Here is a 15,862-nt window from a genome sequence, read left to right on the forward strand (position 1 = left end):
GAATCGATATTTGTACTTCCGTTCCGATATTACTATCATTTCTTACTTTTAAATGCTTCGCATTAATACAAAAATTGATAATGATAATTATTTCCTACAAAATCTTTTTCTAAACTATAAACTCTTTCATCTTTTTAAAAGTGCAATATAGTATTTACGTTTAATTTTCAATAATTCATTTTTTGTTAATTCTCCATATTTCTTTATAAAAAACATTAATTCTGCTAAATCTGCGAATAATGTAATTTGCAAGATTCATGGTCTCATAAATTTGCATTTCTGATTTTTATTTTTTCATTGCAATCTATTTTTTATCAATGTTTAAAATAATCGATATACGCATAAAATCTAGAATGTTGTAATATTATATATAATAGCAGGATATATAATATTACGATCTTCATCCGATGGTTACAAAGTTACGCTAAACAGTTCAGACGAAATCTGGGCCAATTTCTTCTCTGAAAATTGCTCTGCCAGGAGACGGCAAATGAGAATCGATCGTTTCATTAAATCCTCAGTATGGAAAAAAAATCTCTACGGCAAAGTCATTCACGTTGAGACCAATAGAGACACGTCGCTCAGGAAAATAAAGTGCTCAGCGAGAGAGAGAGGGAGAGATTCATACAGTAATGAATTAATCGGATTACGCACAGTTTGCGAGCACAAATTGAAGCATAGATGATAGAAATCAAGGAAACACAAATGCTCCGCTTATCATCAGAGCACATTGATATGTTGTGGTTAAAGAATGCAACATTGAACAATGTTGTTTAACACAGCTTTATGAAATCCTCGAGATAAAAAAAACACGGATTTAAACGAAACGTACGAGAGCGCACAGACACACACACACACACATGCACCGTTTTCAATGCGAAGTTAATGGTTTCATAAGTAATGAATGAAAATTACGCTTAAAAGCACACCGATTCTCGTTTCCCGGGCTATCTGGAAAAATACGAGAGCATCGTATTGCGGATTTGATAGCCGAATTAAATTCTGTGAGAGTTATCTGTGAATTGATCGCTCTTAGCTTAGTTTTATGAACATGTAAAATTTAATGAAAAGTTAAATCATCTATATCATCTCGCATTTCCAAATGCTGATTAATTGCATACAATTACGTATAGCGTTTTGCGTAAATTGTACCGAATAATTAAAGCAATAAATTGAAAATAATTGGGAAAACTGTCCAGCTCAAAATGGGAGGAAAGCTGCTTTCACGCATTATTATTATTATTATTATTATTATTATATGTATTGAAAAAGCAAATAATGATAGATTTAAACTACGAAAAAATTATAAAGTATCGTGATTTAAATTTAAAAAATATATTAGTTACCCATTATATTGTTTTATAATATATCTTCTAATCATACTTTTATAAAATATATTCCAATACTCTAATTTTCTTCATCGATTACATTTAGTTAAGTGCATCTAATTAAAACAGATGTAGCTAAAATTAAAATAGAGGGAGGAGTAGAAGAGTTTGATTATATTTATAACACATACAGACACATACATATTGCGAAGTATTTTAATTATTTACTTCATTTCTCGTGAGCATTGTAATTTTCTCTCTCTCTCTCTCTCTCTCTCTCTCTCTCTCTCTTTCTTCCGATCTCCCTCCATCCCTCCCTCCCTCTCTTTCTCTCCCTTTCTTGTGTCATATCGATCGAAAAAGTAATCTAACCCGTCAATGAGAAAAATCGCGGCAACGAGATGGACATCCCATCTTTTGAAACGATGCATACGCATTACTCGTCGCTCTCTTGGACAGATTCATTCACTCGCCGTCTGATTCGTTTATTCGCTGCCGTAGCCAATATTTCATTACCGCTATTTCATTTCCCGATTTCATAGTTACAAGAGATCGAGATATATAATAAGTATTATTTATTCAAATATAATTACCTATCTATATATTTTTGTTTGCCTGATTGTTCTTTTCTGCGATAATTATTGAAAATAATACAAAATTAATGAGAAAGATACTCTTCATAAAAGTAGAACTAAAATTGTTTGTGAGCTGTGTAATTTATGCGTTATTTCATAAAGCACTTTGATTTTGAGACACAATCATAAGTTCAAATATAATGCACTTTGCATTACATCTTTTGTATTGTATGTTTCTTTTTGTTATAAGTTTATTACAAACATTTTTTTATATCTCAATGCATACATTATTAAAAAGTCTAAAAAGCCACAGTTTTGCAACAGAATAGAATAGTTCAACTTGTATTTAGTATTTGTGGTTTCACATTTGTTATTTACGGCATGAAAAACCTTGAAAATATTGAGAACACTGTTGCAGCCTGTTAAATTGTTTATTAATTTCATGGATGTTGAATGCGGTAACTTTAATTGATAAAGACCAGGGGCGTAGCATTGCACGAGTTGGATCCATTAATAATCACGTAAAATAACGAGAAAATGTACCAATGTTATATGTTATATACCACAACTCGATGAAAAAGATTTAATTTCCGATACTGTATCATGCGTGGTTAGTTTTGTAACGACGTCATTTCCATCGCAATAATACTTTGTTCCCGCATGGATATCTCGTTAAAAAAATCACCACTAATGAAGGTGTAAATAGGCATATTCATTGAACCAGTACATGATAAAAAGCTAATGATATTCCTGCGTCAACGGGAAATGCACATCTCTAAATTATATGATGAATGAATATCGGCAGCGCAATAATAATCAACTACATTGTCTAGAAAGTTACTCACCAGTTTTCACAGTTGGAGACGCCGACAGTTGTGCGCACAGAACATGCGTGCCGCCTAAGAGCGCCAGAATGACACGAAAAAACTTCATACTGATCATCGTGAGTGGCAATTTCATCAGAACCCTGAAATACATAAAGTAACCATTTCTTTTACTATCTATATAACTGACAGTTGTGCTTAATATAAAGAATAAGAACGAAAGATTTACCATATTATAATTAAAAGAGATGAATCAAGACCGATTAAAGCGTAATAAGTCTTACTGTGTTGATAGATAATCCATTTATCTCTATTCATCTTATATATAATCAGTTTAGAAAGTTGGAAATATGATTACATTTGTATAATTAATATTTATATATATGTAAAATATAAAAATTATATATATAAATGTATTTATTATGTTTTTTCTCAATTTACATACTTTTATATTTAATTGTATATTGTTGTATATTAATTTTGATAACTGTCAAATTTTCAATAATTTCTCAATGATAGATCTATACACACTTGTCGAGATTCAATTGATTTATCACTAAGAAGACGCAATAAATTTCGAATAAATCAATTGTAGAATAAGTGCTACAAAATAGGTTTTCAAATAGGTGCTATATTTATATCTTATATATTTTTAAAAAGATCTTTCTACAATCATTCTTACAGACAAAAATATATTAGATAATCATATTGTTCATTACTTGTTGCAATCTACTCGAGATATGGTAAATCGCCTTCATTACAATATTTTGCACCAAGTTGAAACACCGTCGCTTTCCTTTTTTCCCTCCACGTGATAGCGCCACAAGGGGAGAAAAATAGTGAAACAACGATAGCGTCGTCTCATCGCGAAATGAGATTCTGATACCGCAATTCGATCGCTGTGTGTTGTCGCTGCGGGAGCGTAATAAGGATGTGACGGGGCGGTAAATGCGAAACCGGGTGTGAAACGCGAGCGCGCTAAGATTTATCGGAAATTAATATGCTCCGAAGCATGGGGCGAGAGAAATACCTGCGCGTCGTTTATGGAATGCGCGGAACGAGGATAGGAAGAGAATTTAAAATAGATTTGCTCGAGCGAGAAAAAGAAAAATACTCGTCGTCATTGTCTGTTCTCCTGCGGGACTTATCATCGCTGAGATAACAACGAGCTTGCGGAACGAGCCATACAAAAGCGAGCTAAGGCACATTGATGGTGGCTGTTAAGAGGATGGAGGCAGAAACTCGCGGCCGGGGTGGATCTTCCTATCCTCACTGACAGTGGGAGATCGAGCAATTGTATATCCCGGCAACCCCGAACCGGCACACGAACCGCCAACTACCATCGACTTTCGGATCCGCACGAACTGATCCACAGAATGGGATAGATTGCAGATAAGTAGCGATCTTGTTTCTCTCAGTTCAGCAACATCGGCCCGACCCGGCTTAAAACGACAGAAGTCGAGTAGTGCGACTTCGAGCGTGAATCAATGCGGTCTCGCATATCGGGTGTGTGTGTTGGAAAACGAACCGAGTGGCTGCGGTAGTAATAGTGGTAGTAGTAGTGGAGATGCTGTTCAATAAACTTGACAATTCAACGCTTTATATAACTAACCATATTTTTAAATGCCGTATTTTTGGAATAATAATTTTGATTTAGAGAATTTTCAATGCACTGTGCTTGCTTTAATATATAATATTTCGAAAAATTATGAGAATTTTATAACGCGTTATTCTTCAATTTACGGGAATATCGATAAGTAACGTCATAGCCAATATAGGCACTTGCATGCATGATCAAATCCTTTCACACAAAATCGAGTATTAATTCGCTAAAAATGCGTATTAACGCGCGGCGAAGTTATATATTCGCAATTAATTCGCTGATCGATTATTCACGCGATATCCTCCATTAGCGGAATGATTTATCACTTGGACGAGAGATATTACATTCAAATTTCATTACTTTAATATGAAAATTGAACCTTTAATGGCCACACATATGCCGTGCCATATATACGCCGATGGTAAGAAGTCGATAAATAAAACCAAAGCCAAATCTTCCCTTTCGTCCTCCCTGCCCTTAGAGATCGTCTAAATCTACCGACCGCTCGGTCGTATCAGGAACTCATTCCACAGAGAGACGATTTCCCACTCTTCCGGCGCGCCGAAACCCTGAGGAAAAAATGACGTAGACGAAGCACCGGTGAACTTTGTAAAATACGAGTGCAACCGGTACCGCGCGATGCACTTCGTGTGCATCGCCGTGGGCGCTTGCATTCGTGACGGATCTACTCGCCGAGCAATCCGAGCAGAGTTTCACACACGGCCGACGCGAACGCGTGTCGACGATTTATCGCATTGCCGTTATGTGTGTGTGTGTGTGTGTGTGTGTGTGTGTGTGTGTGTATGTACCGGTACTGTCGTAGGAAAGCGCATACATCTGCAATAAATAGAGGGAGTGCATGGAATCACCTCGAGCGCTACCACTCGCTCGCCATCGAGTGACGAAACCCCGCTCGCATATCAAAGATCTTTTTGGTATATTAGCTCCAAATTGTGTTGATTGTGTTTGTTGCCATTGTTCGCATCTGGAATATGGATTAAACCGAGGAGAGAATATACGAGGGATCCATTTCTAAAGGGATAGATTATTTGGAAATCCAATAAGTTATTAAGCACCAAATAAAAAAAAGATATTAATACACGTTCAAGATATGCAAAATATAATAATATAATTATAAATAATATAATTATAAAAAATATAATTATAAAATTTTCTTTTTTCTTATTTAATTAAGGAAAAAGATTTGTCCAAAATAAAAAAAGATATATCTCTCTAATACGAAATCATATCTAGATAAATGTATTCTTTTGTAGTATATGTATAATTCTTCGATTTTTCTTTATGATTATTTCGATTGCAAGATTAAAGAATATGAAAGTCGATTGGCGATGAAAGGTTTGTGAGTAATGGGTATAACCGGGCTTCATTTATGTATGTACCGACCTAGAGGAAGATCGTCGAGCAATAAAATCGTCCGGAGACTATAAATCAGCAAGATGGGCAAAAAATTATGCGGTAAAGTACTTTCGTTTTACTAGAAAGGAGAGCCCCTCTGAACAGAGAAATTTACATTTTTTCCCTGCTTACCTCGCAAAAGCGAAAACATTTCAACGTTACGGATGAAGAATGTTCTTACTAATATATCATCATATTGTGTATATTATGCTAATGCATAAATAATGATTGCTCAATCAACTTGCACAGCATTGATCTCATAAACTTATATATAATCTTTTTCCTTCCAATGTCGAGCAAAAAAGACAACCTCTGAACTAGTGTGATCAGTGTAGCCAAAACGAACAGAACTATATAGTATATTGCCCTCCGGGCAGGATTATCTTTGCAGAGCGGTAAGGATTACATCATTCAGGTGCGTATTATATATATATGTAATAATCGTAATTTGGTTTAAGAATAAAAGAAGCTCACACTCAACTCTTTATAGATCGAACAGTTTGGCATCAAGTAATGTATGAGCGGTTTCCAAGTATCAGACATGAATCAGAATGGATTGAAATGAATTCTAGGCGATGCATTTCTTGACATTTATTACACAGTTTTCGATATGGGCAATGATCAAGTACGATTTGCTGTAGTAAAATAAACATTGATTTTCTAGTAATTACTGTTAGACATTATTTTTTTTTAATGACAAACCTGCAACTAATTAAGTTTTTTGTATCATATTTAATGCTTATTATTAAGTAATTTTTAAATTATCCGGTACATTGTTATAGGTAAACATATGTATCATATTTTCAAAAATTAAAATAAAGATATATAAGCGATATCTTCTACGAATAATTTAAATTATTTTTTATATCAAGATTATATAATATATTATATTAACATTTGACATACACATATTCTGAATATAAGTAAATAAGTTAAAATAAGATATATGTGTATTCTTTTTATACAATACATGTATACTAATATCTAAAATTTCCAATTAAAATACAATTTTATTTATTTTATTACATTAAATAAAAGAATATCATATCTCGTTGTATGTATCTCATGTGTTTGTAATCATTCATTCCTATTAAAATTTATTCGTTAAATATAAAAACTTTAATTTTCCTCAATGCTTGCTTAATAAATTTATATATTATCAACATAACTTTTTGCATTCTTTGTACTAATTATGTTTAATATCCTTAAATATTGCACTACTTTTATTGTAAAAAGAAATATCCTTGTCGTCTATTAATTAAGTATTAAGAATATATTTTTGCGAAGAGATAATTGCTTTTTTCATTAATTATTGATAATTTTGTTAAAATACACGTTGTGTTAATTAAAAAGGCATGACCAAAAATATATGTTTAAATTAAATTGATCAACAGAACACTATCGGAAATCTTTCAAAATTTTGTGTGTCGTTACCAATCTCTCCCCGCTCAAGCATTCAATAAGCGCCTTGCGATCATATATATAAGCCCCTGAATATCGACACAAGGTTAGTATAAGAGTGTTAGTAATCGACAACGCTTTATTTTGCTGTGTCCGGTCATAAGGTAGAAATTCGTCGCTGCAGATTTTGTTATTCGAAGTTCCAATTGCAAGTAAATTCACAAAAATGTTTCGCATTTTTATGCTAGTCGCAACAATTCTTGTGATGATCGCCGCGCAACGGCCGAGGTAAATGCATATTGCATTGCGTTATATGATATGATAAATATTGAGATTATAGAGATGATTCTTTTTTTCGTAATTGCATCTGATTTTTTGGATTTGAAGCAAAACTTGTGTGAACGCAATTAACGTTTTAATAACAATTAGACCAAATTATTTTACAAAAGTATATTTTTATTTATTAGTAAAAAGATGGAGACACAGAATGTTACAAAAAAAAATGATTCTTTGTGAATTCGCAAAATTTGTATGTCTATCTTATAGTTTTGGTCTACATTTAATTATCATTAATGTACATGTATTATGATTTGAGATAAAAACAATTAAGTATAAGTTATTTTGTCACGCGTAAACAAACTCTCAGTACCAATGCGTTGTTTTGTACTGTTTGTTTACTCAGGTCTGAGTATATATACTGCTTTTAGAATATTATTTTATTTAAAGTCATCTTCTTGTGCCAAATTGTATGCAATACGTTTTTGTCCAAAATATCAAAGTCTTCTAAGTTATAATGATTTTATTTTATATATATAATACTTTAGCCATTAAGTAAATATTATTTTAAATATATATAAAATGCATAAATCAAATAGATAATCTAGAAAAATCGGGGAGTTAATAAATGTTTCTGATATATCTAATACATAAAATGTATTGTGTAAAATAAGTAAACTAAAACAGAATGTTCTTTATATTATTTCAAGGATTTTATTACACAAGATGGATTCTATTCGATACACTTTAACCAACGGTGGCCATGACTTTCCAATAGTTCCTATAGTTTCTTCTAAGGTGTCTTTATACAAATATTTAGATGCTCAATATTATGGTCTTATTACTATTGGAACTCCGCCGCAGGAATTTAAAGTAATATTTGATACTGATTCCTCAAATCTTTGGATATCATCCGAAAAGTGCATCCTTCACAACATCGGTTGCAGTAAGTAATATATTAATATATACAGGGTGTCTAATATAAGGTGTCACACCGAAAATATACAAGTAGATCTTGTTATTTAAAGATAATTTTTCTTTTGCAATTACTTAAAAAATTATTTTATTTTTAAAATTTCCCTATTGCGATAATTTCTGATATTACTTTCGATTTTTTACAGTATTCCCTAACAAATATGATAGTAAAAAATCCTGTACATATATACAAAATGGTACTGCGATTAAGATTCCATGTGGCGGAAACTCTATGACCGGAATTTTATCTACTGATGTAGTGAATGTAAGTAATATTAAAACAATAATGCCAATTTAATCAAAGTAATCATAGTTTATAAACCCTTTTCAAGTATTTTTACACACTACCATTCTCGTGATATTTTATTATTAATATACGAAATTATTTCTAGATTGCCGGTTTCAATGTTCAAAATCAGACATTTGCGGAAGCAATGCACGATCAAAGCGAAGCGTTCATGTATGCAAAATTTGATGGTATGATGGGCATGCGTTTTAACATGTCATACATCAACGAAGTAATACCTGTGTTCCACAATCTAGTAAAACGACGCCTAATGTCATCAGCCATTTTCAGTTTTTATTTGAATAAGTATGCATTTTTTTCATGCATTGCGTATGTCTAAAAACGTTTTTAACAATATATATATATATATATATATATATATATATATTACAATATGAAAATTATACAACCTGCGCAGAGATTTGTCGGCCAAAGTCGGTGGTGCATTAATATTAGGTGGTGCCGATCCGAATTATTACGTAGGCAACTTGACGTATGTTCCTGTTAGTAAGAAGGGATCCTGGCAATTTACTATAGATAAGTACGTTCTTTTCTAAATTATTCTCATAATTATAATTACAATAAACTGTTAATATTATTATTGTGCTGTAGGATCACAATACATCGTCATATCTTAGACGAGAAAGGCTATCCAGCAATACATGAACATATCTTGTGCCCGAATGGCTGTCAAGCTATCGTTAATCCAGGTACTTCATCAATATATGGGCCAACTAGTGACGTCTCCATTATTAATCAACTTCTTGGAACTGTTTATTATTACAAAAAGGGAGAGCATAGAGTAAGTAAACAATTATACATTTCACAATAACATAGCTATTTGTAGAAAAATTATAAAAAGTTACTAAAATATAAATTGATATTTGTGTTGTGACTTGCTATTTCTTAATTTGATATTCTCTTTTGTTTAAAGACATTCTGCACCACGGAAAACTCTGATAATATCCCAGTAATCAATTTTATTATAGGTGGAAAAATGTTCGATCTTACCAGTCAGGATTACCTCTTACAGGTGAATTATAGATCCAATAATAGATTTAAACCCAGAAATAATTGTCAAATTGACGTTAATTTGACAATTATTGCAGGCTAGAAAATTATTTAAATTTAGAAAACTTACATTTTTGTGTGTGCTTCAATCTGTACAGGTGTCAAGAAATGATAACACGACTTGTAGAAGCGGTTTTATAAGGCATAGCACTACATCTTGGATTCTAGGCGATATATTTATTAGACGTTATTACAGTGTCTTTAATTTTGAAAAAGGCCGAATGGGATTTGTACCAGCAAGATAAATGTCGATTGCTATTTCTTAAAATAATATAATAAAAGACATCGCATTTAAATGATCCGCGATTAATTTAATAACTTTTTTATAGTTTTTAATGTTTATTGACTATAGTAATTTTTTATTTATAGTTATGTGATACATTGTTATAAACGGATTTATTTGTTTTGGAGAATTGAAATGAGGATATATATGGAAATATTTTCCATTTTCAATTTGATATATTTTCTTTCAATTCACGCACTGTATTGTTCCATTTCTGAACCCAAATGAATTTAAAAAAATGTATTTTTCCATATACTTTATATATATATATATATATATATATATATATATATATAATTATTAATTTATATATATAAATAATTTTTAATTTCTTAAATTCTTTTGTTTTTTTCTGTCTTATTGTGTTATTATAATCGTATTTATTACTTTTCCTGTGCTTTCTAACATATATTATAAGATTTCCAAGATTTGGCAAAGTATCTAAAGCCATACTGTGGAATGTAACGATTCTAACTTTTGGAATTCATGCTTGGAATTCATAACGCAATACATAAACCAAATCTCAGGCAGCATTTAACACATTCTTTGTGTTTTAGTATATTTAATTTTGAGTGTCCGAAAGTTCTAGGCAACGTTAAACAGTGCCAACGACAGACAGGTCGGTCCAGCTTTTGTAAACTATGTTATCGGTTTATGTCGAAAAAGAGTTTCAATATGGGAAATGATCAAGTAGGATTTCCGTAGCAAAATAAACATCGATTCCTTTTTCTTGTAATTAGTGTTAGACATTATTCTTTTTTAATGGCAATCTTGCAACCAAGTAAGTATTCTTTGTATCACTTTTATTGTTTATTGTTGAGTAATTTTTAATTTATCCGGTACATTATAGGTAAATGTCATATTTTCAAAAATTAAAATATATATATATATATATATATGCGATATCTTCTACCAATAATTTAAATTATTTTTTATATCAAGATATATAATATATTAAGAATATATTTTTACGAAAAGATAATTGCTTTTTTCATTAATTATTGATAATTTAAAAAGACACGTTGTATTAATTAAAGAGACGTACCAAAAATATATGTTTAAATTAAATTGATTAATAAGACTCTATCGGAATTCTTTTCAAATGTTCTGTGTGTCGTTACTAATCTCTCCCCGCTCAAGCATTCAATAAGCGTTTTGCGATCATATATATAAGCCCCTGAATATCGATACAAGGTTAGTATAAGAGTGTTAGCAATCGACAACGGCTTTATTTCGCTGTGTCCGATCATAAGGTAGAAATTTGTCGCTGGAAATTTCATGATTCGATATTCCAAACGCAAGTAAATTTGCAAACATGTTTCGCATTTTTATGCTAGTTGCAACAATCTTTGTGATGATCGATGCGCAATTGAAGAGGTAAGTACATATTGCATTGCATTATATCATATGTTAAATATTGAGATTATAGAGATGATTTTCGTATTTCCATCTAATTTTCTGGATTTGAAATAAAGCTGGTATGAATACAATTAACGTTTGAATAACGATTGGACGAAATTATTTTACACAAATGTATTTTTATTTATTTATTAGTAAAAAATAGAAATATAGAATGTTTTATGAAAATTGATTCTTTGTGAATTTGCAAAAATTGTCTGTCTACCCTACAGTTTTGGTCTACATTTAATTGTCATTAACGTACATGTATTATGATTCGAGATCAAAACACTTTAGTATAAATTATTTTTTCACGCGTAAGCAAATAAACTCTCAGTACCAATGCGTTGTTTTGTACTGTTTGTTTACTCAGCTCTGAGTATATATTCTGCTTTGAAAACATTATTTTATTTGGAGTTATGTTCTTCTTTTAAGTTATAATGACTTAATTTTATAAATATATAATAGTTGAGCCATAAAGTAAATATTATTTCAAATATGCAGGGTGTCCTATAAGAAATTGCTGAAACTAATCAGCTATCATTTTTTAGTGCATGCAGTTATTGAGAAAACAAAAATTGTGTTGAAAAGAGGAAACTCTGCAGTTATTAATGGATATAAATAAAATATCTGTATAATTGTTTATTTTATTGAAAAGAAGTAATGAAAAAAGTGCTAATAGTCTTATATGTAAACTAATGATAAATATTTTCAAAATGCGCACCATTTGAATTGGTAAAAAATTCTGTTTTTTTTTTTATGAAAACTTGTAAAAACTTTTTCTAACATTAAAAATACAAATCAACGCTCGTGTAAAATGTAAAATTAATAAAACATATTTTTATTTCGGCTCGTATATTTGGCCTACTTTTCTAACATTGTAATTTTTAATATTATTAATGATCTTTTTAATAGCTGCTATTAAATCTGGCACTGTTGAAAATATTTATCATTAGTTTATATGATTTTATGTAATTATTAGCACTTTTTTCATTACCCTTATCAATAACATAAACTATTATACAAATATTTATATCCATTAAAAACTGCAGACTTTCTTCTGTCAAAAACAATTTTAGTTTTCTCAATAATTGCATATATTAAAAAATGACAACTGATTAATTTCAGCAATTTCCTATGAAACTTGCTGTACATGAAACGCATAAATCATATAGGTAATCTAAAAAATCGTGGAGTTAATAAATGTTTCTTATATAGCTAATGCATAAAAAGTTTTGTGTAAAATATGTAAACTATAACAGAATGTTCTTTATATTTCAAGGATTTTATTACACAAGATGGATTCTATTCGATACATTGTGAATAACGGTGACTACGGTAATCTTCCAGTAATTTTTATAGACGACTCTAGAATGTCTTCATACAAATATTTAGATGCTCAGTACTATGGTCTTATTACTATCGGAACTCCGCCGCAGGAATTTAAAGTAATAATTGACACTGATTTCTCAAATCTATGGATATCATCCCAAAAGTGTACAAATTTCAACATTGGTTGCTGTAAGTAATTTATTAATATATACAAGGTATCTGATATAAGGTGTCACACCAAAAATATACAAATAGATCTTGTTATTTAGAGATAATTTTTCCTTAGTAATTATTTAAGAAATTTTTTTATATTTAAAATGCCCCTAATGCGATAATTTTTGATATTACTTTCTATTTTTTACAGCAAACCGTACCACATATGATAGCAAAAAATCCAGTACATATATACAAAATGATAATGCGCTTCAGATTCCATGTGGCAGGGAATCTATAGCTGGATTTTTATCTACTGATGTAGTGAGTGTAAGTAATAATTAAACAAATAGGCCAAATTTAATCATCTACAATTATAGTTTATAAACCTTTTTCGAGTATTTTTATACACTGCATTCTCGTGATGTTTTATTATTAATATACGAAATTATTTCTAGATTGCCGGTCTCAATGTTCAAAATCAAACATTTGCGGAAGCAAAACATCTTCTCAGCGTTGCGTTCATGTATGGAAAATTTAATGGTATCTTGGGCATGGGTTTTAACGTGTCATACGTCAAGGAAGTAAAACCTGTACTTTACAATATAGTGAAACAAGGCCTGGTATCATCAGCCGTTTTCAGCTTTTATTTGAATAAGTATGCATTTTCTTTTCATGCATTGCGTATGTATAAAAATGCTTTTTACAAAAATTATATGTATTACAATATACAACCTGCGCAGAGATTTGTCGGCCGAAGTCGGTGGTGAATTAATATTGGGTGGTACCGATCCCGATTATTACGAAGGCGAGTTGACGTATGTTCCTGTTAGTAAAAAGGGATACTGGGAATTTACTATAAATGAGTACGTTATTTTCTAAATTATTATCATGATTATAATTACAACAAATTGTTAATATTATTATTGTGCTGTAGAATCACAATACATCATCATATCTTGTACGCGGATGGCCATCAAGCAATATGTAAACATATCTTGTGCGCGGGTGGCTGTCAAGCTATCGCTAGTACAAGTACCTCATCAATATATGGACCAACTAGAGACATCTCAATTATTAATGAACTTATTGGAACTATTCATTGGAACAATAAAGGAGAGGATAGAGTAAGTAAATAATTATATTTTTTACATAGCTATCTGTAGAAAAATTATAAAATGTTACTAAAATATAAATTGATATTAGTGTTGTGAGTTGCTATTTCTTAATTTGATATTCTCTTTTCTTTAAAGGTAAACTGCAACAAAATAAACTCTGCTGAGATGCCAGTAATCAGTTTCATTATAGGTAGTAAAATGTTCAATCTTACCAGTCAGGATTACATCCAATCGGTGAATATTATAGATCCAATAATAGATTTAAACCCAGAAATGATTGTCGAATTGACATTGATTTGATAATTATTTTTGGCTAGAAAATTATTTAAATTTAAAAAACTTACATTTTTGTGTGTGTTTCCATCTGTACAGGTGTTAACAAAAGATAGCACGACGTGTAGAAGCAATTTTGTATCCCGAAACACTACAAATATATCTTGGATTCTAGGCGATATATTTCTTAGACAGTATTATAGTGTATTTGATTTTGAAAAAGGCCGAGTGGGATTTGCCCCAGCGAAATAAATGTCGATTGCTAATTCTTAAAATTATGTAATAAAAGACATCGCATTAAAATGATAACTTCGCGATTAATTTAGTAACGTTTTTATAATTTTTTAAAAAGTTTATTGACTAGCAATTTTTTATTTATAGTTATATGATACATTGTTATAAACGGATTTATTTGTTTTGGAGAATTGAAATAAGGTTAAATGTGGAAAATATTTTCCATTTTTAATTTGATATGTTTTCTTTCAATTCACACACTGTATTGTTATATTTCTGAACACAAATAAATTTTTAAAAATGTATTCTTCTATATACTTTATATATATATATATATAAACGTATCTATATAATTACATACATTTATTCAAATAATTTTTAATTTCTTAAATACTCTTGTCTTTTTCTGCCTCTTTATGTTATTATAATTGTATTTATTACTTTTCCTGTGCTCTCTAACATATATTATACCATAAGATTTCCGAGACTTAGCAAAGTATCTAATGCCATACTCTGGGATGTAACGATTCTAACTTTTGGCATTCATGCGTGGAATTCATAATGCGATATATAAACCGAATCTCAGGCAGCAGTTAACACAATCTTTGTGTTTTAGTTTATTTAATTATGAGTGTCCTTAAGTTCTGAGCAACGTTTAACCGTGCCAACGACAGACAGGTCGGTCCAGCTTCTGCAAAGTACTACGTTATCGATTTATACCGAGAAAAAGTTTCGATATGGGCAATGATCAAATAAGATTTCCGTAGCAAAATAAACATCGATTTTCTTTTAATTAGACATTATTTTTTTAAATAAAAATCTTGCAACTAATTAAGTTTTCTTTGTCTCACTTTTAATACTTATTGTTTCGTCATTTTTAATTTATCTGGTACATTGTTATAGGTAAATAAATCATATTTTCAAGAATTAAAATAAAAATATGTGTGCGATATCTTCAACGAATAATTTAAATTATCTTTTATACCAAGATATATAATATATTATATTAACATTTTACATATACATATTTTGAATATAAATAAATAAATTTAACGTATAAGACGGGCAACAAGAGCCAAATCGCGGATGACAATGCGTTATCCTAACGAAACTAAATAATTTTTCGTTAGAATTAAATACCGGTGCACAAGGCACCAAATTTTTACTTGGACACGGCCAAGATTTTAAATATGAAATAATCTCATATTTTGAGATTTAATTTCAATACCCCTTTAACCCCCCTACGGAAAATAAATAAATGAATGCAAGAGAAAAATATAGATCCGAAAATCGCTGAATCGGGAATCGAACCCGAG

At 30.5% G+C, this 15,862-nt stretch overlaps 3 protein-coding genes across 9 annotated transcripts in view; 2 read left to right on the forward strand and 1 right to left on the reverse strand.

Moving 5' to 3' along the window:
• The window catches only part of LOC114932538 (protein amalgam), a 219,677-nt gene that overhangs the window by 173,189 nt on the left and 30,626 nt on the right, over positions 1-15,862 (reverse strand). For 5 of the 7 annotated variants that reach the window (XM_085479843.1, XM_085479842.1, XM_085479840.1 and 2 more), the window contains exon 2: positions 2,746-2,870. In XM_085479843.1, the coding sequence (XP_085335969.1) occupies positions 2,746-2,870 (125 nt within the window). The remainder of the gene's footprint in view (positions 1-2,745; positions 2,871-15,862) is intronic. The other 2 variants (XM_029304813.2, XM_029304812.2) reach the window with 1 other exon arrangement.
• On the forward strand, positions 7,167-10,055 carry LOC114932536 (lysosomal aspartic protease-like). Its single transcript, XM_029304810.2, has 8 exons — positions 7,167-7,435; positions 8,134-8,369; positions 8,545-8,663; positions 8,791-8,990; positions 9,103-9,225; positions 9,297-9,486; positions 9,619-9,717; positions 9,854-10,055. Exons 1-8 carry the CDS (start codon positions 7,374-7,376, stop codon positions 9,998-10,000), a joined length of 1,176 nt encoding a protein of 391 aa, XP_029160643.1. The 5' UTR covers positions 7,167-7,373; the 3' UTR covers positions 10,001-10,055.
• LOC114932537 (lysosomal aspartic protease-like) lies at positions 11,221-14,921 on the forward strand. Its single transcript, XM_029304811.2, has 8 exons — positions 11,221-11,415; positions 12,719-12,957; positions 13,133-13,251; positions 13,380-13,579; positions 13,665-13,787; positions 13,859-14,048; positions 14,175-14,273; positions 14,412-14,921. Exons 1-8 carry the CDS (start codon positions 11,354-11,356, stop codon positions 14,562-14,564), a joined length of 1,185 nt encoding a protein of 394 aa, XP_029160644.2. The 5' UTR covers positions 11,221-11,353; the 3' UTR covers positions 14,565-14,921.

Source organism: Nylanderia fulva, unplaced genomic scaffold, assembly GCF_048542155.1.
Source record: "Nylanderia fulva isolate GAGA-0341 unplaced genomic scaffold, ASM4854215v1 Scaffold13, whole genome shotgun sequence".
Lineage (NCBI taxonomy): Eukaryota > Metazoa > Arthropoda > Insecta > Hymenoptera > Formicidae > Nylanderia > Nylanderia fulva.